General features: G+C 43.2%; 1 protein-coding gene across 1 annotated transcript in view; it reads right to left on the bottom strand.

Annotated features, from left to right (window-relative positions):
* Positions 1–26,394, bottom strand: part of BICDL2 (BICD family like cargo adaptor 2) — a 160,991-nt gene that overhangs the window by 37,351 nt on the left and 97,246 nt on the right. The window contains exons 6-8 of the mRNA XM_029606788.1: positions 18,382–18,561; positions 6,141–6,260; positions 3,345–3,458 (exon numbers count right to left, since the gene is read on the bottom strand). Of these exons, the coding sequence (XP_029462648.1) occupies positions 3,345–3,458; positions 6,141–6,260; positions 18,382–18,561 (414 nt within the window). The remainder of the gene's footprint in view (positions 1–3,344; positions 3,459–6,140; positions 6,261–18,381; positions 18,562–26,394) is intronic.

Genomic DNA, 26,394 nt, shown 5'->3' on the forward strand with positions numbered 1-26,394 from the left:
ATAGTTGCAATGGAGAAGGTACAGAGAAGGGCAACCAAAATGATAAAGGGGATGGAACAGCTCCCCTATGAGGAAAGGCTGAAGAGGTTAGGGCTGTTCAGCTTGGAGAAGAGACGGCTGAGGGGGGATATCATAGAGGTCTTTAAGATCATGAGAGGTCTTGAACGAGTAGATGTGACTCGGTTATTTACACTTTCGAATAATAGAAGGACTAGGGGGCATTCCATGAAGTTAGCAAGTAGCACATTTAAGACTAATCGGAGAAAATTCTTTTTCACTCAACGCACAATAAATCTCTGGAATTTGTTGCCAGAGGATGTGGTTAGTGCAGTTAGTGTAGCTGGGTTCAAAAAAGGTTTGGATAAGTTCTTGGAAGAGAAGTCCATTAACTGCTATTAATCAAGTTTACTTAGGGAATAGTCACTGCTATTAATTGCATCAGTAGCATGGGATCTTCTAGGTGTTTGGGTAATTGCCAGGTTCTTGTGGCCTGGTTTGGCCTCTGTTGGAAACAGGATGCTGGGCTTGATGGACCCTTGGTCTGACCCAGCATGGCAATTTCTTATGTTCTTATGTTCTTATGTAAGGACAGTGTCTGTTAGAAATTCCTTGCTGAGGAGAGATCCAAGATGGCCGATACATGAGGAGCTAGAGCGGATCTCTCTATCTTTCTGATTGCCTTTTTCATATTTTTCTTCATTAAATTCTCCCGAATAATGCCTCACACTAAGCATAAAGCTAAACTCCAAGAAAACGTACCTATTTCGGGAAGTATGGATATCATTCAACAGAAGATAGAGAATTTCTTCTCTTCCATGCCTATATTGCTGGGAGCGAGGGCCACTGCGAGGGTAGGCGAAGGGCAAATGCCACCCCCGATGGCCAAAGAGATATCACACAGCCCCAGAATGCCTATGACACCATCCCGTGAACTGATTCCGGTGAATCCTAGTCTAGCTCTGGCTTCCCCACTTGGAACTAGGGAGAGCCAACGTTACTGGGAGAGGAAGTGAGGAGCCTGAGGCCTACCTCTGACGTCAAAGTAGCTGCTGGAGAAACTTCTAAAAGATATTCCACGGACATTTTTACCTCTAATCCTTCTATGAAGACCACCTCGGCACACCGATGACGGATTTGGTACGGGACTTTGATATTCCTTTGAGTGAAGGTGGTGCTACTCCTGTAATTCCAGGTGCCGTATTTACTTTAACTAAGCCTGTAATAGTTATACTAGAGATACAGTTTGGAATGCCTTAGTTTTGATTGAGACTGCTATTACCTCTTTGACACGAGTTTTCCTTGAAACAAATAAACGTGGAATAGATACAGAAAAAACAGTTTCTCAACATGAATCAAGATTGGAGTCTGTGGAAAAAAGAACTGCCTCTGTGGAAAAAATTCAACAGAATTTAGTGCAATCTGAGTTTGTTTTTGCCAAAAAGCTGGAAAATATTGAGAATTCCCTAAGGAGCTTCAATTTAAGGGAGCTTAATTTCCCCATTATTATCTTGATGCCTTTAGTTGATCTCTTTAAAAGTTATTTGGTAAATAATCTTAAGATACCATCGGAAGCTATGCCTTTAATTACGAAAGCGTATTATTTGCCTCAAAAAGTAATTGGATCCACCAGAAGTGAAATAGAAGATCACTTTTCTATGAATATTACAGATATTTTGGAGTTGACTTCAGAAACTGAGATATGACAAAGGGGGACTTTGTTAGTGACCTTCGCTTTTGTGCACGATTGAAATACTGTCCTTAGATTCTTTCTTAGGAATAGGAGCTCTCTATTTCACGGCCAGAAAGTCTTGATTTACCCAGATGTCACCAGGATTTCTCAGAAGTAGAGAAGGAAATTTCTTTCAATGAGATCAGAAGCAGTCGCATGCAGTGCTCAATTTTTACTACGATACCCGTGTAAATGCACAGTGAAATTTCAAAATACAAACTATGTCTTTTTCGAACCATCGCAATTACGAACTTTCTTGGATGCGCTCACCTAAGAGTCACCCATTGTAGTAGGCATTTAAACTAAGGTGTTGGGTACACTCCTATTCTTTCTTTTTTTTGCATAGATAATCGCTCCATTTTCTTATCCTGGATCTCTCCTCTTATTTCCTATTAGATTGGAGAAATTTGTATATTGATATTCTTTCTGTACCTATTTCTAATGTTTATTTTGATTTTCTTCTATGTTTTCTTCATTGCTGGTACAAAGTAAATTTTGTGTTATATATTTGAAATGCATTAAAAATAAAATAAAAAAAACAAACAAAAAAAATTCCTTGCTATAAGATCACTCGCCTTGCTGAATCCAGGGGACGTATGCTTTCAGTCGCAGGAGCATTGCTCTGGAACCAACTACTAGTTGCTCTCCGCAAACAGGTATGTGTAAAATAATTTACAAAAGATCTGAAGATCCATTTATTTATATTGTCAGAGGGAGGAAGGAAAGTAGAGGAGAAGAGACAGGCAGAATATTGTCAAAGGAGGAATGACAGGATGGTGAGACAGGAAGAGGAGATAAATAAATCAGGTCATGGAAGAGAGACAGGAGGAAGGAATAAGGACAATCACAGAAGGTGAGACAAGCAGTTCCGAGGAAGAGGCAGAAAAAAGGAGAGCTATAGGACATTAGATATGTAATTATGAGGGAGAGCTGGGGAAAAGAAACACTCGGAGAGGAGAGACAGAGAGGAATGAAAGTCAAATAAAGACAGTGACTGGATGAAAGATAGTCTATAGACTTGTGATTCCTGCTTCCCTTAGGAAAACTAGATAGAACTACAAGTCCCATAGATGTAATGGGGACAAAAACATGAGTAGCTCAGCTTGTGCCTGATGACTTTGAGAGGTCTGGTGAGCCAACCCTTATGTAAACAACATTCTGTTTATAGTTGATTCATTCCCTAGGGCTACCTACCTCACAGGCAGCCATATTGCCTAATACCAAAATGGTGCAATGCCTCTAAGAAGAAGGTTATCCTATATCTTCTGACTTTAACTGGTTCTCTCATTTTTCTCAGTTATTATGCTTGGGAGCATCCTAATGAAAAATAGACTCAGTGGCTCGATTTTTCCTCTTGTGGTGTATGCAGTCTGCTTAAATGAAAAGCAGGCCCAGGAGCAATACAGAAAGGTAATACTGAATCCTTTGCTCCCTTCCTGCTGATGTCCATCTGTGTCCCTCTCTTCCCCTGAAGCTCAGCTGTGTCCCTAGGGGTACCTTATCCTACAGCCTCGGCATCTTCCCCTCTCCTGACGTGTGGCTGGGTTCCTGTTCGGACGTGAGCCTGAGGCGCGTGGCCCCCTTCTTCGGTGCCCAGTTGTGTCTCTGCAGGTACCTGATCATGGAGCCTGTTGATCTCCTCCTCTTTTTCCTTTAGCAGCTCCTGCTCTCTTTGGGTCAGGTACACCACTTTCTGCTTCTGATGAACATCTAGTTCAGGTGACGACATCTGGATATTAGGAACATAAAAACCCACAGCAAAAGGACATGAATGAGTGGCCCTTAGCTTCATTTTTTACCCTTATATAAAACACACAGTGTGCTTTTCTTTTCAAAAATGTAACAAAATAATCATACTGAATATTCTTTCAGTGCCTGCAAATTTTATGTTAGGATTGGATGAGGCAGATATAGGCGCACCTCATCTAGCTTTGCACAGAAAAGGTATTGTTGTTCATATGGGCAAAAGACGGTAGGCGTACTGTTCCTGCATCTACACAGCACAGAGGGAGTGATTAAAAAATGGGGGGTTTTGTGACAACTTGTATGTGAACTGTGCAATATATGAGCTACGGAGAGGCGCTAAACGAGAACAGTGACAGCAAAAAGGGACTCTGTAATGATAGTATCCCAATGCCTGTGACACGTGGCAAGCAAAGCAACAGCAACCACATTACACCGCCCCCCCCCCCCACACACACACAAACATGCACCAGGTTTCTCAGTACATGCAGCGTGTAAACCAGTAGAGATGAGCTTCGTTTTTCTGGCTTGGGTTGGGTTTCGGTTCGTGCGCTTTGTGGGAAAACTCGTTTTCCCACGGATTGTTTTTTGCCAAAAACGAAACTGGAACCCGAACCCGGAACCGGAAAAATGAATAAAAACCAAAACAAAACACAAATCGACTGTTTTCAGGAAAAAAATGTTTGAACCTTTTTTACCTGTCACAGGTGTGACATATCTGTAATGTAAGTACAGAAGAACTTTCCCGTCTGCAAAAGGAAGGTTGTGTCCAAATTTGAAAGCAATCGGTGCAGTGGTTTCTGAGATTAGCGATTTTGTACAAACTATTTAACATTTTTATTTATATAGATATGAGAGAGGACATGCTGAGAGTATTTCATGCCACTGCCACAATGCTGGGCAGGGGAGGGGCACCTGAAGAGATAAGGGGAGCAGGTCCCAGGGCCATGCTGCCATAGAGCTGGTTGGAAGGAGGGGGAGAGCAGGCCCCATGCTACCATTGCTGCAGTAAAAATTAGAAAGCAACTTTGAGCGGAGAGCCTCGGGGGAGAAGAGCTGCTGTGGGCTGGTGTTGGGCGCAATGGCTCCGCAGACATGGGGCTCCTCTGACTAACACCAACCCATGTGATTGGCCAGACCGGCCCACCAGGGCATGCCTGAAGCCCAGATAGGCCAATCCACTCCTGCATAGGGATGTAGAACTCGGAAGAAAAGGTTAGTCAACTGGGATCCCCACCCCCTAACCTAGCTCATCCTCGAATCCCCCCTTACGCACAAAAATAGCTCTAGTTTTCCCAGTGGGGGCCTGGAGATCTCCCTAGGTCCTGGGCCTGGCGGTGGCCATTTTTCAAAATGGCACCACTCTGCCTTTGCCACTGGGGGGTGCTCCAAGCCCCTACTGGATCACCAGGTCTATGCTTGTGAGTAAGATGAGGTCTGAGGGGTGTGGGTCCCAACCTCTAAGGGTTGGATTTTTATAATGAAGGAGAGGGATAGAGAGGTGGGGGCAGGGCTTGATTCTGGTGTACATTTTTTTTTTAAGTTTTTGCAATGGGCCATCTCCAGGGACGGTGGGGGAGGGGGGGGGGAACAAGGATTTGTCCCCTTTAAGCAATGGTGGCACGCAGTCCCAGGGCCATCATGCATTGACTGAAGGGCTAATTACCACAGCTTTGTGACTCCTGCAGTATTTTTTCCTTGCCTAAGTGAATGAGCCCCTAAGGGCTTTCTTCATGCAGGTCTTTTCCCATAGACACAGAATATAAGAAAGACCTTAGTAAATCAGGCACAGGGAGCCTAACTTACAAACCTATCTGTGGTACAGCGTGTAAGTGGATGCGGGTGATTAATGCGAGTATTTTACATACTGTATGGCAGGAGCTGCACAGTTTTTAAAATACTGGATATTTCTGCTTGAAAAGTACACAGGTATGTTGCAATATATCCAAATATTTCCAATGCAAGAAGGGCATAATTTCTCTACCTATTTTATATAAACACCGCACAAAATAATCATGACACTTCGAATAAACACCCTGAATTACATGCATGGGGAGGTATTTTATACCATTTTGAAAATACGTATTTCACCCAAAGTTGGAATCATTTCTCTAGCCCTTCACCCTGAAACCCCACCAGTTCAGCCAGACCTCCCAACATAAACCACAGATTTCACTAGCATGAGTTGCAAACGTGTACGAGTAAGTTTGGCAAAGTCCACACATCTCTCTCTTACAAAATAGCACCTACCACACGTATTTCTAAACCCTGTCCTGGAATGCCCCTAGACCACACAGTGAAACCGAAAATATGCATGCACTCTCAAGGGTTATAAAATATCATAGACATGCAAACACGCTATTTGCACACACATATGCTATTAATGCATGCGGAGTCCATCTGAAAATTCATCTTTCAGTAAGCATGGCTAGGTGCTAGGACAGACATCAGTTTAAGGATCCCATTATGATCCCAGTATAAACGATGGATATAGCAAAAGCAGAGGGAGTATCAGTTTGAAATCAGAAGGCGGTTTCCAGTTAATAATTAATAATTAGAGGCTCAGCAGTTTTTTTTTAAATTTTAAAACATTTATTACCCGCCCTTCCTACGTTCAGGGCGGGTAATAAATGTTCTTTGCTTCCTATATTCACTGTAATTAGTGTACCTGGGTCACATGGATGTCCTCCTTTCCCTTCTGCAGGATGGCCTGGTCTGGCTGCATGGGCAGCGTTGGTTTCTGTGCAAGCTCTTCTGTCGTTGACATGCTGTCATCACTTCTGAAGGCCTTTAAGAGTAAAAAAACGAAAAAGAGGGACTTCAGGCATCCAGAGCAACATAACCGGGAAATCTGGGGCTCCAAGCAGAACCATATTGGTCCCCACCTCGATCAGAGTTCAACCAACTATCTTTATTATGATGCTGAGTCAAGGTCAGGAGAAGGAAAAAAAGACGGGAATTCACTTGGTGCTTTTTGCTACACATGAATTGCAGTGTATGCATCCTTTGTACTTCTTGTGCTAGTGCCAAAAAGATAAGTAGAAGGAAACAGGAAAAGACCAACTTACTGGCACATACAGTACCAGTGCAAAAGTATATCATCCATCTACACTGTGATTTCTGGCACTATCGTGTACCAAAGAATATTGAGTATTGCCCCATTTTCTCGCCTGCATTTTCATTCCCGTCTCCTATTCTCCTTACTCTCTCCCTCCACCCCTCTTTCTTCCTCTTCATTGTTCATAGCTGTTTAGGTCAGCTTGTGCTCACCTTCCTATCTCTTCTGCCCAGGAGTTTAGCTTGGAGTTTAGCTTCTCCTTTGTTCAGCCACACCATCTGCCATTCTTTCCCCAGTTTATTCCCCCTTTGCTCTTTCTTCTTCCACTTCCTCCCTCATTCACTATGAAAATACCGTGCTACTTTGCGGGTGGTGCAGCACGAGCAGCCAGGGGGACAGATCGGAAGCCCTTCTTTATTGCATTCCTGCTCTGGCCTCCTGTGACCTATTGTTCCTGTGGACTCCCATTTACAGCCAGTAAAAGCCACAAGAGGAGAATGAGGCAGTGATACAACACTCAGCTTTATGCCTGCTTCCTCAGGCACACTCTGCTGCCAGGCTGAAGGTGCTTAATGCTCTATGCCTCATAATATGCAGTGAAATGAGAATTCCAAGGGAACCCTGCAGAAGCCATTACAGGTTCCGCCCCTGCTTAGGCTGCCAGTAGCACACATTGTGTGGTGGGCTTGCCACGACCCACAGTAAGGGAACACTAGATGGCTGGGGGGAGCATGTGCTATGGAGTTGTGGTGGGTGGTGCTATGACAGATGCACTTGCTACAGTCAGGTTCCAAGCTCTGAACTTCTCCTCAAGTTGTCACATGGCTTTGAACTGGTGACCCTGATAGGCAGAGGCCAGGAAATGTCAGAGAAATCATGGGAGATCAGAATCAGGCAAAGGCAAGGGGATATTTACCTTCAGGGGCAGATTGGCCTATCCGGGGATCAGGCATTAACCGGTGGGCTGGTCGAACTGGTCACGTGATCTTCATCTCAGTTCCTGCTGAGAGAGATTGCTTTGGGACAAGGCCTTTGATGGAGCTGCAACAGAATCCAACTTGTAACGGCCCGATGGAGATCTTGGTGGGTCCGCGACAGAGCCCATATCACCGTGGCCAGAAGAAAGGCCTACGGCCCAGGGTTTGCAGAAAGACACATCTGGCAGTAGCAGGGTTGCCTCCTTCTACATTCCGTTCTGCACTAAATAAGGATCATCATGGGTGCAGCCAAGGCCCAGAAGAAAGGAGGATGCCTGAGAGGTGTGTGTGTGTGTGTGTGTGTGTTTGTATAAGAGAAAGAGCTTGCATGTGTGTATGAGAGAGAGACAGCACCTGCATGTGTGCATGAGGGAGTGAGAGCTTGCATGTGTATATGAGAGAAGAGAGCACCTGCATGTGTGCATGAGAGAGAGAGAGAGAGTCTGCAAATGTGCATGAGAATGCCTGTGTTTGCATGAGAGAGCACCTGATATGTATATGAGAGAGAGAGCACCTATATGTGTTCATAAGGGAATGAGAGTCTGCATGTGTGTATGAGAACGTGAGAGCCTTGCATATATGTATGAGAGAGAGACTGCATATGTGTATGAAAGAGAGTCTGCATATATGAATGAGAGTGCCTGCATATGTGTATGAAAGAGAGTCTGCATATATGAATGAGAGTGCCTGCATATGTATGAAAGAGTGACTGTATGTGGATGAGAGAGAGTGCGCCTGTATGTGTGCATGAGAGCCTTCGGAAGAGTATGAGAAAGAGAACCTGCATGTGTAAGCCTGGCATGTATGTATGAGAAACAGAGCTGAATGTGTGTGTGAGAACCTGCATGTGTATGAGTGAGAGTGCCAATGCATCTGTTATAACCATCTAACGTGGCCGGTTAACTTATGTGGCCAAGACCGAATATTGCTCCTTAGCTGCATAAATTATGGGGCTAAGTCGCTCCACCCAGAACTTAATCAGCTAACCTTTAATCCATATAAGGGACTTATGTGGCTAAGCAGCATCTGCTAAACATAAGCACATATTCAGTGGCTGCTACTTAACCAAAAAGGTCCTGCTTATCTGGCTAAGTAGGACTGAATGCGCTTTGAATATTCAGCTCCCTATGGGCTAGACTCATCAAACTATTGCATGTGAAAGGAAGAGGGATGTCTTTTATGATAATAGCCTATTTATTGCAATGTGTACTATCTTAGTGCTTTGCATATGTATTACTCTGCAGAGTGTGATAACATTTTTGCTCTTTGTTGTAATACCACAATTATTGCAGTTCCTACCTGCAACCACTGAGAGAGAGAAAGAGAGAGAGAGAGAGACTGACTAACTAGCTATAAGGCCCTTTTAGTGGTTAGCTATTTATATCTCTATAGGAGGCCCACCTAGTAACAAGGTGAGGTTTAGGTATTAGTGTAGGGGTTAGGGGCCACTTTGACATGCAGAGTGAGATGTACGAACAGAACAGTACACTCTTGTGAAGATTTGACATCCTTTGGAGTGAGGCAACTCACACAAAGATGAGATTTGTACAATGTTCTCTCAACCTAGCTTGAAAAGCAGGCTCTTTCTCTTTCATACACACATGCAGTCTCTCTCTCATACATATATGCAGGCTCTCACATTCTCATACACACATGCAGACTCTCACTCCCTCATGAACACATACAGGTGCTCTCTCTCTCATATACATATCAGGTGCTCTCTCATGAATCTTGAAAAGCTAGATTCAGAGAACATTGTACAAATCTCATCTTTGTGTGAGTTGCCTCACTCCGAAGGATGTCAAATCTTCACAAGAGTGTACTGTTCTGTTCGTACATCTCACTCTGCATGTCAAAATGGCCCCTAACCCCTACACTACTATCTAAGCCTCACCTCGATTTACTAGGGGGGCCTCCTATAGAGATATAAATAGCTAACTACTAAACATGCTTTATAGCTAGTCAGTCTCTCTCTCTCTCTGTCTCTCTCACTCACACTTTCTCTCTCTCTCATTCCTATTCTTTGGGCATATTGTACAGCTTAATGCCAATGAAAAAGCTGTAGTTAAAACTGTGTGAGCCCATTCTGACCAAACTCTTCCCCCTTTTCAAAATTAGCATCACACCATGTGTTATGGTTCTTAACGCATGCAAAAAGACCATAACGTGAGTTGGAAAATAACCCCCTATGTTTGGTGGCTATTTTGACATTTTATTCTTTTCATGGTTTTAATATTATGAATGATGTCTTATATCTCTTGATTTTATTGTGTGATGTTTTGTAAGGAGTGATTATGTTTCAGTTTTTCCATTGTTGTACTGCATAATACAGTTAGGCTTGTTGTGGTTACCAGAGCATGTTTGTGAGCAAGAGAGAATGAGTGAGCCAATGAGCATATGTTTGAACAAGAGGACTGTTTAAGCCAGTAGGCCTGAGTGTGAGTGTAAAAGAGAGCGATTGAGCAGTGAGAATGTTTATGAGCAAGAACAAGTCAGTGAACATGTGTGTGAGCATGTATATGAGAGAGCATGAGTGAGCCAGTGAGCATATGTGTGAACAAGAGCATCAGTGTGGGACACAGTGAGAATGTCTGTGAAAGAGAGCTCATGAGCCAGTGAGCATGTATAAGAGAGAGCGTGTGATCTAGTGAGCATGTCTGTAAGAGAGAATATAAGTGAGTTTGTATGAGAATGAACATTGTGTTAGACAGAGAAGAAAGTTTGTACATGTCTCCCACTCGTTACTAATCCATGACAATCTCAGGATGACTGGTACCTAAAGTTCCCATGTACGGAGAGGAGAGGATTTATTTTAGCTTTAATTTTAACTATTGTATATCGTTTACTGTGTCTACTAGTTTGAAATATTTTATTGATGTTTGGGAAATTTAAAAAAAGTTATGTTCATAATTATTGGATGTTCTTTTCATCAGCTATTTTGAAATATTCATTCTTTTTATGAGTTTGGTTTTACTATTACGTTTGATACTTTACATTTCTTGATGTTATTGTTTGATGTTTAGTGAGGAATGATATTTGTCTTTCCATTCCATACAAAGTCTGGCTTGTTGTGGTTTCAAGTTCAGTTTTTATTTGCATGTTTCTATTTATACTTTATCATCTCTTTATTTTCTACTTGGTGAGGTTCTGTCTGTGTTCTACACATGACTGAAGTGAGGTATTCTGCTAGTGTGCAGCAATGCTTCCCTTCAAGGAAGGAGCAACAATTTTTTAATACAATTTTTCAGCACCAACATTAGTGTTCTATTTCTGTATATAGCACAAAGAAATATTTATGTGCGTGATCATGTAAAACCTGTGCGCAATGCTCTAAAATGTATGAACAATCACTCATATGCTCAGTTTAGAGGGAACTATGGCGTGTAGTTTCTGTGCAGGGATTCATAACAACTCGGCTTGTTCTGTTTTTCTAATAGGTGTTTTAGGGTCCGATGTAAAATTTGCAGTGTTGCCTTTTCATAGGTAAGGTTATTACTGTTTGAGTGCTGGCAGTTAGTGCTGTTTTCATATGGGAGGTTTACTATATTGCTATTGAGTTTACTCAAACCTTTCTGAAGTCCGAGCCCTTATCCACCACCTGTTACAATAAGTTGTAACACCATATGGGTGCAGGTGACTGTTTTGCAGAGTTTTCTGGTTGGTACCATAGTAGTGCATGTAAATAATATACTTGTTGCAAGTGATATTTTTACCTTAGAAGACTGTATCTCGAATGTTCTTTTTCATGTAAAATCTATTATCATAAACTACCCTTGCACCAGCCCTGGCTGCACTGGCTCCAAAAGAGAAAGCAGGATTCCCATCTGGAGCTGGGTTAGGTGCTCTCCCTCACCTCGGCCAAGACTTACGTTTTTCTTTTTATAAGCCCAGGGGAAAAGTATGGATCACTTCTGGTCCCCTATCCCCTGGAGTAGGTAGGCAGAGTCGAGCCTGGGGAACCATAAAAGCAACAGACTGTGTAGCATGTAATCAATGGGCATGCACTGGCGTGGTGGGAAGGGAGAAGTGGAGGCCAGCTCCAGGCACAGGAAGGGAGAGAGTGAGCCGGAGGAAGTACCTGTGCAGTGTTGGGGAGGCTTCTGTCTGAGGTGACTGGACTGAGCTGTGAGAGGAGCAGTTAGCTGTGGAACCAGCGAGTCTCAGAGTGGGATTGGGCAAGGGAGGGGGCTGCTGCAGAATGAGGACGGGCTGGCAGCAAGCAAGAACTTTAAACTATGATGTGGTAGTGCTGGGGTGGGGGCACTCACTGTGTGAGAACATAAGCAGCAGCACAACAGTAGCGTATTAGAGAGAATGTGTCTGTGTGTCTGTGTCGCACAGAGAGTGACAAATACCTATACATGCACTTTGTCTGTGTCAGAGGGTGCGTGCGTGTGTGGGTGTCTCTGACACACACACACACACACTCTAGCTCTCAGTGTGTGGGTTTATCTGTGTGTCTGTAAGAAAGTGTCTGAGAAAGAGACTGTGTGTCAGTGTATATAAAGTTTCTACAATCTATAAATCTGCTTGTGTGACTGAGGTGAGCATGTGTGTGTGTGTCTGACACTGGCTGGCATTACTTGTCTCATTACTTTCACTAGTTCAAGAGCTGCTTGGTTGGCCAGACCAGGATATTTGCGTGTATGTGTTGCTAGACCAGAGGCAGCATGGATTCACCAGGGGAAGATCCTGTCAGACAAATCTGACTGGGTAACAAAGGAACTGGATCAAGGAAGAGCACTCGATGTCATCTACTTGGACTTCAGCAAAGTTTTTGATACGGTTCCGCACAGGAGATTGGTGAATAAAATAAGAAGCTTAGGAGTGAGTGCCAAGATGATGGCCTGGATTGCAAACTGGTTGACGGATAGAAGACAATGTGTGATGGTAAATGGAGCTTACTCTGAAGAGAGAGCGGTGTTGAGTGAAGTGCCGCAAGGGTCGGTGTTGGGACCAGTCCTGTTCAATATCTTTGTGAGCGACATTGCGGAAGGGATAGAAGGTAAGGTTTGTCTTTTTGCGGATGACACTAAGATTTGCAAGAGTGGACATGCCAGAAGGAGTGGAGAGAATGAGACGGGATTTAAGGAAACTGGAAGAGTGGTCGAAGATATGGCAGCTGAGATTCAATGCCAAGAAGTGCAGAGTCATATATAAGGGGTGTGGAAATCCGAAAGAACTGTATTCAATGGGGGGAGAAGGGCTGATGTGCATGGGGCAGGAGAGCGACCTTGGGGTGATAGTGTCTAATGATCTGAAGTCGGCGAAACAATGTGACAAGGCGATAGCTAAAGCCAGAAGAATGCTGAGCTGCATAGAGAGAGGAATATCGAGTAAGAAAAGGGAAGTGATTATCCCCTTGTACAGGTCCTTGGTGAGGCCTCACCTGGAGTACTGTGTTCAGTTCTGGAGACCGTATCTCTGAAGGGACAGAGACAGGATGGAGGCGGTCCAGAGAAGGGCAACCAAAAAGGTGGAGGGTCTTCATCAAATGACTTATGAGGAGAGATTGAAGAATCTAAATATGTACATCCTGGAGGAAAGGAGGAGCAGGGGTGATATGATACAGACTTTCAGATACTTGAAAGGTTTTAATGATCCAAAGTCAACAACAAACAATTTCTGTTGGAAAAAAATCAGCAGAACCAGGGGTCACGATTTAAAACTCCAGAGAGGAAGATTCAGAACCAATGTCAGGAAGTATTTCTTCACAGAGAGGGTGGTGGATGCCTGGAATGCCCTTCCGGAGGAAGTGGTGAAGACCAAAACTGTGAAGGATTTCAAAGGGGCGTGGGATAAATACTGTGGATCCATAAAGTCTAGAGGATGTGAATGAAGAGAAGAGGCATGGGGGTGGCTTGCGGGAATGACGACTACTAGCTGGAGATGAATATCCTCATTCAATAAACATTCACACGGTTAATGCGACTCCAACATTGCTCTATGCTTCAATGGCAAGAGGAAATGTGGAAAAAAGAATTTGTATCCACATAAAAGCAGGGAAGTAGCTTGCTTGTTACGGCGGTTACTACTCCAAACCAAAAATGCCTGATACTTCACTTTCAATGCATATCCAGCATAGCTCTCTGCTTCAACAGCAGGGGGAATGAAGAAAAGAGGATTTATATTCAAACAACCAACAAGGACTGAATTGCAGAGGCTGGGTAAACAAGCGTGGGAGTAGCTTGCTTATTATGGCGGTTACTACCCCAAACCAATTAGCTGGATACTTCACTTAGATGCAACTCCAGCACTGCTATCTACAATGGCGGGGGTGGAAGGGAAATAGAACAAAAAAAATTATTTAAAGGGACAAGAGTAACAGAAAAGTATGAAAAAAAAAGTGTAAAACCTTGCTGGGCAGACTGGATGGACCGTTTGGTCTTCTTCTGCCGTCATTTCTATGTTTCTATGTTTCATTTCATTTCTATGATTTGAATGGATGGAACGGGGTCTACAGCTTTGTTTACTCACTGCAGGTCTAAAGTATGCTCTATTTCTTAGTTATTTAGGAAAAATGTGAAATTTATTTTGGAGATATTTGGGCTTAATTCTGCCAGGTTCCAGAGTCCACTTGGCGTGCTTATGAGAGCTGTTGACACGCGTGCTGCAGAGAAAGTGCAGGAGGGAGTCAATTACCCCATGGGCTGGTTTTGAAAAATTTCCCCTGGGCTGATATTTTCCTGCAGTCCACCCCTGTTTACCTTTCAGTTACCAGGGTCTTAGACTCATTGGTCCAGCACAGGTTGTGCTTTGATAGGTGACAGTATATAAAGAGAGCAGCAGATCCCTACCTGGGACACGTCGTCTTCTGGAACTTCTGCTTATCTGGCCTTGTTCCTTGATCCTCAGTTCCTGCTCTGCAGTCCTCGCTCCAAGGTCTGGTTTATTGCTTCAGTGTTATTGCTTTACATCCAGTTCCATTCCAGTGTTCCTGCTCCTTATTCAGCATTTCAGCCCCGCATAAATCACCAGCTTCTCCAGTGACTCCTGCTATTCAAGCGATTCCTGCACTAGCTTCTCCGGTGACTCCTAGATATTCCAGCTTTTCAAGAGACTCCTGTACCAGCTTCTCCAGTGGTTCCACCAATGTTAGCATATTCAGTCCTTTGCCCGTGAACTTGGCTCTTGTGCCGATGACTCTGGCTCTCTCTGCTCTGGACTGTCCTAGCTCCAGCTGTTCCAGCGATTCTAACACTGTTCTTAGCAACTCTGGCACCAGCAAATCCTATCCCTGCATCTGTGAACCCAGTTCTTGCACTAGTGAATCCAGCTCCAGCTGTTGTAACAGCTCCAGCTCCTGCACCAGAAAATCCAGATCCAGCTGTCATAGGAGCTCCAGTGCCTGGACTGGTGAATTTGGTTCCGCTTATTCCAGCTGCTTCAGATAAAACAATACTGTGAAAACCCCAGCAGCCATTCTCCAGGACCTACATTTGGCTACTCTGAAGGAACTTGCCCCTGCCACTAGGATTCCATCCAAGACCAGTTCCCGTACCATTCCTCTAGACCACTTCTGAGTCAGCTCCAGCACCAGAGTTTCTGATTTAATTCGCTCCATTGATCCCATTCCTGGCAAGTCCAGTTCCCACACCAGAAAGTCTATCTCCAGTTGATCCAGTGTCTCCACTCCTGGCAACTCCAGTTCCAGTCTCGAATTCCAGACCAGGCCCTGATTCATCTACAGATCCAGACTCCAGGGACACGTCATCTGGAGACTTCTGATTGCAGCCTGGAAAAATCAGACCCCCATGCCTGCTCTGACCTGTGCCTCTCTGGGTTGGGTCTGGGACTCCAGGGACTTTTGAGGGTGTCCAGAGTCCACGCATGGGAGGAAGATGCCAAAAGACTTTGAACCGGCAACCCTGGTAGGCAGAAACTGGGAAGCTGCAGAGGAGCCATGAGAGATGCAGTCAACCAAAGGCCAGGGGATATTTACATTCCAGTTAACAGTGAATTAAACATGGCCTCAGAAAGCCTCATTAATTCAGCAAAGGATGTACTCGGATTGGTGAAGGTATATAAGGACAGCAACAGAGACACACCTTTGCTGGTACAACAGTCTCCTGGGGTATGTCCTTTGGAATTAGTGGCGTCTGTAGATAGAAGAATCCAGTGCCTTGTTCTTTGCTTCAGTGTTCTTGCTCTGCATCCAGTCTTGTTCCAGTGTTCCTGCTCTGCAGTCCTGCTCCAGTGCTACTGCTGTAGCTGCATGCTGAGACCTCTCCCAAGCTAGGCCTGGTTGTATCAGCCTGGGCTCATCTTTCATCTAGTCTCTTCAGGTACACCTCTCCCTGAGCATACTGCTAGCCAAGTGACATATCCTGAAATAAGTCCATGGAAAGGGGATAAAATAAGAAAAATGACTTGGCTAATTGGTTGGTAAACTGTGTTAGAAAATAGATAGATGGGTAATTGGAATGCTAGTGAGTACATAGATGGAGGATGAATTGAAAAAATGGATGCATAGATAGGCAAATATACAGAAAGATGGAAGGTGGAAAGAGGAATAAATGCGTAGGTGGAAGGATAAATTGATGGATATATTAATTGAATAGACAGAAATTATTGTTGGAAGGTTTGGAAATTAATGATATATGGATGAATGAATTACTATGTGATGTATAAATGGATATATGAAAGATAACTAAGTGGATAAATATATAGTTAGAAATATTAATGTATACATGGTTAGATGGCTGGATTGCTGGATGTTTTATTGGATAGGTAATGGTTTAAGGTTGGATGGATAGACAGCTTATAATGATGTTTGGATACATGTATATAATCTTTGGTGTTTAACAGAATTCAAAAAAGCATGGGACTGGATGGCATCCATCCCACAGTTCTAAAAGAAGTAAAACTTGAAATTGGTAACTCGCTACTAGTAATCTGTAACTTTTTGTTTAAAACAGCTATGATTCCTGAAGGTGGTCAATGTGATGTCAATTTTTAAAAAGGGCTCCAGGGGTGATCTGGGAAACAGAGAAATATGACAGCAGAAAAAGACTGTATGGCCCATCCAGTCTGCTCATCCGTCAATTAATTTAGCATTATAATTCTCATCACTTCCTTAGAGATCCCCTGTATTTATCCCATGCTTTCTTAAATTCAAATACTGTTTTTGGTCTCTACCACTTCTACTGGGAGTCTCTTCCACACATCCACCACCCTCTCTGTAAAGAAATATTTCCTAATATTACTACCCCCTTTCAACTCCATCTCATGACCGCCTCGTTCTAGAGTCTCCTTTCCATTGAATGTCTCTATCATATCTCCCCTATCTTGCCTTTCTTCTAGGATACACATTTTTAGATCTTTAAGTCTATTCCCTAAATGCTTTAGGAATGAAGACCACTGACCATTTTAGTAGCCACGCTCTGGACAGACTAAAACCAGGTGAGCCTGACATCAGTGAGTCTGACGTCGGCACCAGGCAAAATGGTAGAAGCCATTCTTAAAAACAAACTCACTGGCCATTTGGTTAGACATGACCTAATGGGGAAGAGTCAACATGGTTTTAGCAAGGTGAAGCATAACAGTATATTGTGCTTCCTAGAAGGCATGGGGTAGCCTGCCAGAGAGGCAGTTACATCCTTATAAGGCAGAGGTAGTACGTTTAAAGACTGAGAGAAAGATGCTGGGATAGGGGAAGTGGGTGCCGGTTTCCATATGAAGTAGACAAATTGCTGCTAGGCAGACTGGATAGGCCATATTGGTCTTTATCTGATGTCATTTACTATGTTAATAAATTATTAGATATGAATGGATTGCATGCAGATATGTGGACTGACTGATTATGAAATATTTTATTTGAAGAAATTCTATTTTGAAAATCTTAAGGAGCCCAAGTTGTGTGATCTTATTCTCATGGGATAGTGTCTTGAAATGGTATTTTTTGCACATACATTGATGGCAGGGTGGCAATGAGATCAATCTCCCAAATTCACTGCTAGAGATCTTCTCAATAATAGCATTGTGCACAAAAGAACTTTCAGTTCATAGGATGTAATATGTACAGGCAGTATACCAAAGGTCCGATATGCAACCAGCAGATAGCCGGATAAGTAGGACTTATCCAGCTATGTAGCAGCAGCTGAATATCTGCTCAAGTTCAGCAGCTGCTAGACAGCTGGATAAGTCACTTATCCGGTTATCTGGTTAGCTGGATAGAAGGCGGGTGGGCAGTGGGTGTTTGAGGGTGGCGCTACTTAGCCAGATAGCTTATTTGGCTATGTAGCGATATTGGGACTTAGCTGCATAAGTTATGTGGCTGTCTAGACATGCCATTGAGCAGATCTAAGCTTAGCCAGATAAGTGTTATGCAACTAAGTCCCATTTGTATGCAGATATTCAGCGGCATAGTCTTGCCACTGAATATCCTTGTAACTTAGCCAGATAAGTATTATCTGCTGGCCTCTCAATATCTAACCCTGTGATTGGAAGTTCTTTTTAATCAGGTCAGTGGCATTCAATACAACTGAGACTATTTCAGTAACTTTCTGCCACATTTTCTTGGCCTTTGATTGCATTTTTAGGTATTGAGGATCTTCTCTTTCTCCATACGATTTACTTAGTGCTGACAATTCTATTAGCTAATTTAGCAATGCCATTCTTGTGTTTTTCTCTTTTACCATAATGTTCAGTTCTCTTGCATTAAGCTTCTCATAAGTGGGAATGGGAATGTCCTAGGTGATCACAACTTCTTCATTCTCTACAATTCTTTACAGGGTCATGATCCTTTGTGCTTTTCTGCTAGAGCAATGTTGTAATTTTTATACAATTTCCAGTGCATGAACCTACTTTATTGTGCCTTTCTGTATACAGGCCCTCTGGCATCAGCACATCACTCCCCTGCAACCCATTCTCACCTTGAGTGTACCTTGGTGCTCCATCTCAGAATCCATGGTCTGCTCAATCTCAGACTGAATTGAGGTAATGGAGCTGTTGGCGTCATGGAGATGGAGCTCATCACTCATTTCCTTCACCTTTAGCTGAAGGTGACGGTTGGATACGCGCAGCTCTTCTGCCTCTGACTGCACCTGCTGTAACTGCCAGGAGAAATACAATGGGACAGAACTATCAGTGAGTCAGCAGTTTGATCTAGTGATTAAGCCCATAGCTTTAAAACCTTGAGAATTAAAAGGCCTGGAGGGTAACCTGCATGGAGCAGCAATTACTACCCTTAACAGAAGGCATAGGGGAGGGGTAACATGCACGAAGCAGTAATTATTAGTCTAAAAGAAAAAAAACTTGCTGGGCAGACTGGATGGACCACTTGGGTCTGAATACAGAATATATTTTTGTTATTTTGTTCATATGTTTGTCTGTTTGCTCATGACTGTGTATGTATTATTGTTATCCACCAAGATTGGTGGAATATAAGTAGTTTTAAATGAATAAATAATGAATCATCTTGTAGGACTGGGTGGCTTAGGGGACAGTCATAGAGATAAACAGACAGTCACTTCTAGGACTGGATAACTCAGGGGACTGCCACTGAATTACACAGTCTGCACTTTCTAGGGATTTCAGGGTATTTCCACAGGGGAATAGATTTGTTCACCTTTTTGGACAATATTACATATATACCTAGTTAACTGGCTCTTCAAAATTAGCATAAAGAGACTTGAGAGAGATTGGCTGAAGAAGATGCAAGGAATAAATGAATACTAAGCTGAAAGCTTACTGGCACTTAGAATTCAGCCAAGGCACGAGGAGGTAAGATCATGTCCTCTTCCTGGCTGAGCTTGGGGAAGATGGGGCGGGGGGGGGGTCTTCCAAAGGTGAGGCGGGACTCTGAGGGTGGGGAGTGGAGGGGTGACTCCACAGGTTACTTCTTTTTTGAACTGAATGGATGGAACATAAGACATTGCCATGCTGGGTCAGAGCAAGGGTCCATCAAGCCCAGCATCCTGTTTCCAACAGAGGCCAAACCAGGCCACAAGAACCTGGCAATTACCCAAACACTAAGAAGATCCCATGCTACTGATGCAATTAATAGCAGTGGCTATTCCCTAAGTCAACTTGATTAATAGCCGTTAATGGACTTCTCCTCCAAGAACTTATCCAAACCTTTTTTTGAACCCAGCTACACTAACTGCTCTAACCACATCCTCTGGCAACAAATTCCAGAGCTTTATTGTGCGTTGAGTGAAAAAGAATTTTCTCTGATTGGGGAAGTGAGACTGGAGGGAATTCTTTTTGTTTCTCACTTTTTTCCATAGGTGGAAGGGAAATCAGGAGGGGGTTCAGAGAGACTTTAAAATAAATAATACAGTGGGTAGACAGGGAATCAGAGAGACTTAAAAAAATTATCAGGTGAAGGGATATTGGGAGAGAGGACAGCTGCCTGATGGATTGTTAAAAATATCGAGAGGGTGGATCAGGGGACCTGCAAACCATATCTGCCTGGGTCATACTGGGGCTATGAGGATCAAACAAGCATGGTCCTGGAGAAGTTTCTGCACTGTTCTGGTAATCCGTGGTATTAGCAAAAAAGCATACATGAGACTTGTTCCCCTATCAAGCAGGAAAGTATCCTGAGCTGGTCAGAGATTGCTAGGCAGAATTGAGCAAATTTGATTTAGATTTCTGTTCTGTTCTGAGGCAAATACTAGATCCTTTGATAGTAGACCCTGTAAGTTAAATAGTTTGCTAGTGATTGCTTAAGTATTTAACTTGTGTGGATGAAATACTCTGCTGATGCAATCTACCAGCATGTTGTAGATCCCAGGAAGATAGGTGGCTTGGAGGACAGCACCATTCTTGACTGCCCAATTCCAAATCTTGGCAGAGAGGTCATGATCCTGTGCCTCCTTGTTTGTTGACATAAAACATGGCAATTTGATTGTCCGTTTGAATCAATGTTTCTTTTCTGAAGAAGATGAGCGAATGTTGGCAAAGCAAATGTTATTGCCCTTAATGCATTGATCTGAAAGTAGCTTTCCTCAAGAGACCAAGTGCCCTGGACTTGAAAGGATCTTGTGTGAACACCCCAACCTTTAGTAGAGGCATCTGTCCCTATAGAGTTATTTCAGGAGGAATATGCGAAGAGGAACTCCTTCCTGGACCACTGCACCACTGCAATTCTTGCTTCATGTTCTGGAAATCTTCACCACATTTGATAGTGCCTGAGTTAGCTGATCCCATTGAGAATGTAGATCCCATAATGGTAACAGATATGAAGGTAAGTGAGTGGGTCCATATGGATGGCTGCCACCATATGTCCTAATACTACCAGGAGCATTTTGGCTGTCAATTGTGGAGAGGACAGTAGCTTGTGAATGAGTGATCTTATGGTGTTTGCTCTTATTTCTTGCAGTGAGTTTATCCAAGTCCTGATGAATTTGAATCTTTGAGTAGATACTAGATTCAACTTTTCAAAGTTGACAAGAAAACTCAAGCACTGTAAAAACCAAGTTGTCTTGTGCAGGAAATGGAGCACTCCTTCTCAAGAGCTCAACCTGACTAGCTTGTCATTGAGGTATGGGAAAACTTGTATTCCACTGCAAAGCATTTTATAAAAACTCTCAGAGTGTCAACAGACCAAATGGAAGTTATGATAGAGGGAAGAATCCACCTCGAAATGAAGGTATTGCCAATGGAAAGGATAGTTGGGTATGTGAGCATATGCATCCTTTTGATCTAGGGCACACATCCATTCATCCTTCTGTATGTAAGGGAGAATCATACTGAGGAAATTCATTTGAATTTCTCTCCTCCTGACTTCTTAGGGATGAAGAAATACCAAGAGTACAAGCCCTGTCCATATTGGGATGCAGGGACTGGCTCTGTTGCTCATTGTTGAAGAAGTGATTACATTTCTAGGCAAAGTTGCACCAGGTGAGACAGATCTGGATTGAGAGTCATACATTGTGAGAGAGTTGGTAGCTGGGAGAAATGCAAATTATCCAGACTGCATAATTTTAAGGGCTCAGAGGTCCTTGGTTATCTGACACCACATTTCAAAAAAGGTCTGGATTCTGGCCCCTACTGGAAAAGAGGGGTAAGGTTTATTTAGAGGTATAGAAAATTGGGCCCAGACTTGAGCTGGGCCTGTTGTGGGCTTTCAGGCTGATGGCGTTCATGCTATTGAGGTCTGGCTGGAAGCAGCTGCTGATATTAGGCTGGAAGAGGCGGTAAACGGTACTGTTGAAAAGCCTGGTAAAGACGTCTGTGGAAGTACAATCATTTATATATGAAGAAAGAGCATCTCAAAGTAGAGGGCTGTTCAGGAGCCATCGAGAGAGATTGAAATGCAGCATTCTGATCTTTTATCTGAGCGACTCTTTCAGTTTTTCACCAAATATGTTATCTCCTAAACAAGGGAGGTCTACCAACCTCTTGTGGACTTCTTTGCATATACTGCTCACTCTAAGCCATGCAATGCATCGAACCACAATTAAGTCTCAGAGGGTATGGGAAACAGAATCAAATGACCCATAGACAGAACAAAGAAGGTGACTGATGCATCTTCTGCATCCAAAAGTAGTTGGAGATAATAACTACTACAGTCCACAGCTTGTAGATAATGCAGTCGGGGAGGTATTGCACCATATAGAATTGGTGGATAAAGATATGAGCAGTAAGCATGGACTTTGAAAGACTTTATTGCCAAAGTTGTCAAGTAGCCTATATGGTCCTTTCCTGGAGGCAAATTTGAGTGAATTCTTGTCTTTTTCACCTTTTTTGATGGCAGATTCAATCACTACAGAATGATGCAGCAAATGAATGATCCCAAACCCTGGAGATTTTTTAGCTCTGTATTCTGATACAATTTCCTTGCCATAGGAACATCTGAAATAGGTATTGGTTAAATCCTCACCTCCCAAACCAGTAACAGCAGCCCACTGGGCTGAATACGATATTGCTCCCAGAACAGTAGTATTAATTTATTCACTTCACTCCAAGTGAAGAAACCAGTGATTGGTCTGACAGTTGTCAGTGAAGGAATCAACCCCCATATAGTTATTTATTTTTTTTACATTTTTAAATTTTTAATTTATCAATTTTTTAATTTACACACCAAGAAAACATTCTTGTATAGAAAGCATTTTACAATAAAGAGTGAACATTGTGAAAACAATATATTTACTCCTCTAACTTTATGCTTTTAAAGTCCTCATTAAGGGGGGGATTCATTACACAACCTTAGGAAATAATTATAAACTTTACTTTAGAAAATATGACAGGACCTTATTCGGGAATTATACATTTTTTAAATGGATCCAGCTATAGACTCTTAATACTTTAGCCTTCCAACAGTGGAGAGGATGTTAATATCTCAGGAGAGTACTTTTTAAAGAAATTCTCTAACTGTGCTGGCTGAAAAAAGATATATGAGATGTTTCTACATTTTATGCAACATTTACATGGATACTTAATTATATACATAGCCTCCATTTTTTGAACTTGAGATCTCAAGTTCAAAAATTGCTTCCTTCTGAGCTGCGTGCTTCTCGCTAAATCTGGGAATATTCCAACTTTTAAGCCCAGGAAAATTTCAGCTCTGTTCCGAAGGTATGTTCTTAAAATCCAATTTTTATCAGATTCGAAAAGAAATGTCACAATCAATGTGGCCGGTTTGACTTGATTGGTTTGCGTTGTTTTAATTAAATTCGTTATGTCCAGTTTGGAAATATCTGGTGTTACTGGTACCACTTGTGTCAAAACTTGGTAATCATTTCCCCCTTCTATTTTCTTTTTCTTAAATACTGGTATATAATATATCTTAGATGTTGGTGGGATCGCCGCTTCAGGAACCTTTAATATCTGTATTAAATATTGTCTCCACATATCACGTGGAGTCACCATAAGGTCTTTGGGAAAATTGATTAGACATAGGTTTCTCCCTTTGTTTGATTTTCCAAATTTTCTATACGATTTATCAATATTGTATTTTCTTTAATAATACAACTTTGAAGATTTCTCATTTCTTTCATCTCTGTCTCAACCTTATCAATCTGAAAATGGACAAGGTTAAGGGCCAGATGAGGTTCATCCCGGGATACTGAGGGAGTTCAGAGATGTGCTTGTGGGTCTGCTGCATGACCTATTCAATAGATCCCTGGAAAAAGGAGTGGTGCCGAGTGACTGGAGAAGAGAGGTGTTGGTCGCGCTCCACAAGAGTGGTAGCAGAGAGGAAACTTGAAACTACAGGCCGGTTAGCCTTACCTCGGTGGTGGGAAAATTAATGGATATTCTGCGGAAGGAAAGGATAGTGAACTATCTATAGTCAGGAGGATTGCTGGACCCGAAGCATCATGGATTCACCAGGGGAAGGTCCTGTCAGACAAATCTGATTGAGTTTTTTGGATTGGGTGACTAAAGAATTGGATCAAGGAAGAGTGCTCAATGTCATCTACTTGGATTTCAGCAAATGATTTGATATGGTTTTTTGTGAATAAAATGAGAAGCTTGGGAGTGAGCATCAAGGTGGTGGTGAGGATTACAAACTGGTTGATGGATAGAAGGCAGCATGTGATGGTAAATGGAAACTTCTCTGAAGAGAGAATGGTGTTAAGCGGAGTGCCACAAAGATCGGTGTTGGACCCGGTTCTATTCAATATCTTTGAGAGCGACATTGCAGAAGGGATAGACGGTAAAGTTTGTCTATTTGTGGATGATACTAAGATCTGCTACAGAGTGGACATGCCGGAAGGAGTAGAGAGAATGAGATGTGATTTAAGGAAGCTTGAACAGTGGTCAAAGATATGGCAGCTGGGATTCAATGCCAAGAAGTGCAGAGTCATGCATCTGTGGTGCGGCAATCCAATGTGATGGGGGGTTGAAGGGCTGCTGTGCACGGAGCAAGAGAGGGACCTTGTGGTGATAGTGTCTAGAGATCTGAAGACAGCGAATCAATGTGACAAAGCAATAGCTAAAGCCAGAAGAATGCTGGGCTGCATAGAGAGAGGAATAACCAGTAAGAAAAAGGAAGTTATAATTCCTTTGTACATGTCCTTGGTGAAGCCTCACCTGGAGTACTGTGTTCAGTTCTGGAGACCGTATCTCAAAAGGGACAGAGACAGGATGGAGGCGGTTCAGAGAAGTGAGTGGTCTCCATCAAATGACTTATGAGGAAAGGTTGAAGGACCTAAATGTGTACTCTGGAGGAGAGGAGGTGCAGGGCAGATATGATACAGACCTTCAACACCAGGAAATATTTCTTCATGGAGAGGGTGGTTGAAGCCTGGAATGCCTTTCCGGAAGAGGTGGTGAAGACATTAACAGTGAAAGAATTCAAAGGGCCATGGGATAAACACTGTGGATCCCTAAAGGCTAGAGGATGGACATGAAGAAAAGAGTGTATGGGGGTAACTTGATGGTGTGGTGGTTGCTATCCTTAACCAATAAGACTTCATACTGTTGATGCAACTCCATCATTGCTCTGTGCTTCAACGGCAGGGAGAAAAGAGAAAAAGGGGAATTAGATTCAGACAGTAACCAACAAGGACAATGAATTTTACAGTCTGGGAAAACAAATAAGCATGGGGGTAACTTGATGATGTGGCTGTTACTACCCTTGACCAATAAGCCTGAAACTTTTTATGCAACTCCAACATTGCTCTCTGCTTCAATGGCAAGAGATGATGGGGAATTGGACTCAAACAGCAACCAACAAGGGCTCTGATTTTGATGGTCTGGGAAACCGATAAATATGGGCATGACTTGTATGGCGAAGCAGATACTACCATAAGCTTGCTGGGCAGACTGGATGGGCCATTTGGTCCTTTCTACCATCATTTCTATGTTTCTATGTAAACAGTGGAGTGCTTCAGGGATCTATGCTTGGATCAGTGCTTTTCAATATATTTATAAATGATCTGGAAAGTTATACGATGAGTGAGGTGATCAGATTTGCAGATGTCACATGTGGATTGTGATAAATTGCAGGAGGACTTTGCTAGACTGGAATATTGGACCCAAAAAACAAAGCGGAAGCCGATCTAATATGCTGGTAAGCGAAGAGACAAAAGATGATCGGTGTAAAAGAAGCCTTTATTGGAACTAGCCCGACTCTGGTGTGATGCAGTGCAGCACCGCCGGGGTCAGGAACAGCCACGGCACCATAGGACGATGTCAGGTAATACCAGAGGCAGACAGCAGAGGGCGTCGCTGAAGACAAGAAAAACTACAACTCCCAGGTTCTTAGAACCACCACCTGACCCGTGGGCAGAGCATGAGGGGGAACAGGTGGCAGACTTAGAGGATAACGAGTCAGACACAGCTGAACCGATGGAGTTGGAGGAAGAGGGCGTGCCGACATGGTGGCAATGGCCAGAAAAGGCCAGCTCCTCAGAGCAGAGGAGGAAGGATGGAGGTAGGTTCTGGGGGAGAGGAATCCTCCAGCTCACCCATGGATACAGAGTAGCCAGGAAGGGGAGAGGTACAACTTATACCTTAAAGGAAGCTGGGAAGAAGGGCTCTAAAGAGCATGTTGTGTTTAGGGTTTAAATAGAGGGTTTTTGGACTTAAAAGGTAACTCTGGTCAAGCACCAGTGGTAGGGGAGCTGGAGTGCTCGGGTGCAGGGCCATTTGTTCAGGCCCTGAGCCCTCAGGAACTGGTGGAGGTGGAGGAGGAGAAGGAGTAAATGTAAAGAACCTGTTTATTGTCTTATAAACTGTTTTGAAGAAAGCTGTCTCTCTGCATTATCTTTGGATTGGGGGCGGTTTCACCCCCAACTCCATATAAGGGGAACCCTGAGACTCAGCAGAGCCAGGGTCTGCTGAGACCAGGACCCAGAGAGTTACGTGTGGCTGACTGACGCCAGGGAGAGGAGGGACTCGCGGAAGGCCTGATCGAGATGCAGAGGAGCGGCACCCCATGGCAGCGCGGTCGGTGAGCCGTTACAATAGTGACATACATATATAAAAACTAA

Source organism: Rhinatrema bivittatum, chromosome 6 (genome assembly GCF_901001135.1).
Source record: "Rhinatrema bivittatum chromosome 6, aRhiBiv1.1, whole genome shotgun sequence".
NCBI lineage: Eukaryota > Metazoa > Chordata > Amphibia > Gymnophiona > Rhinatrematidae > Rhinatrema > Rhinatrema bivittatum.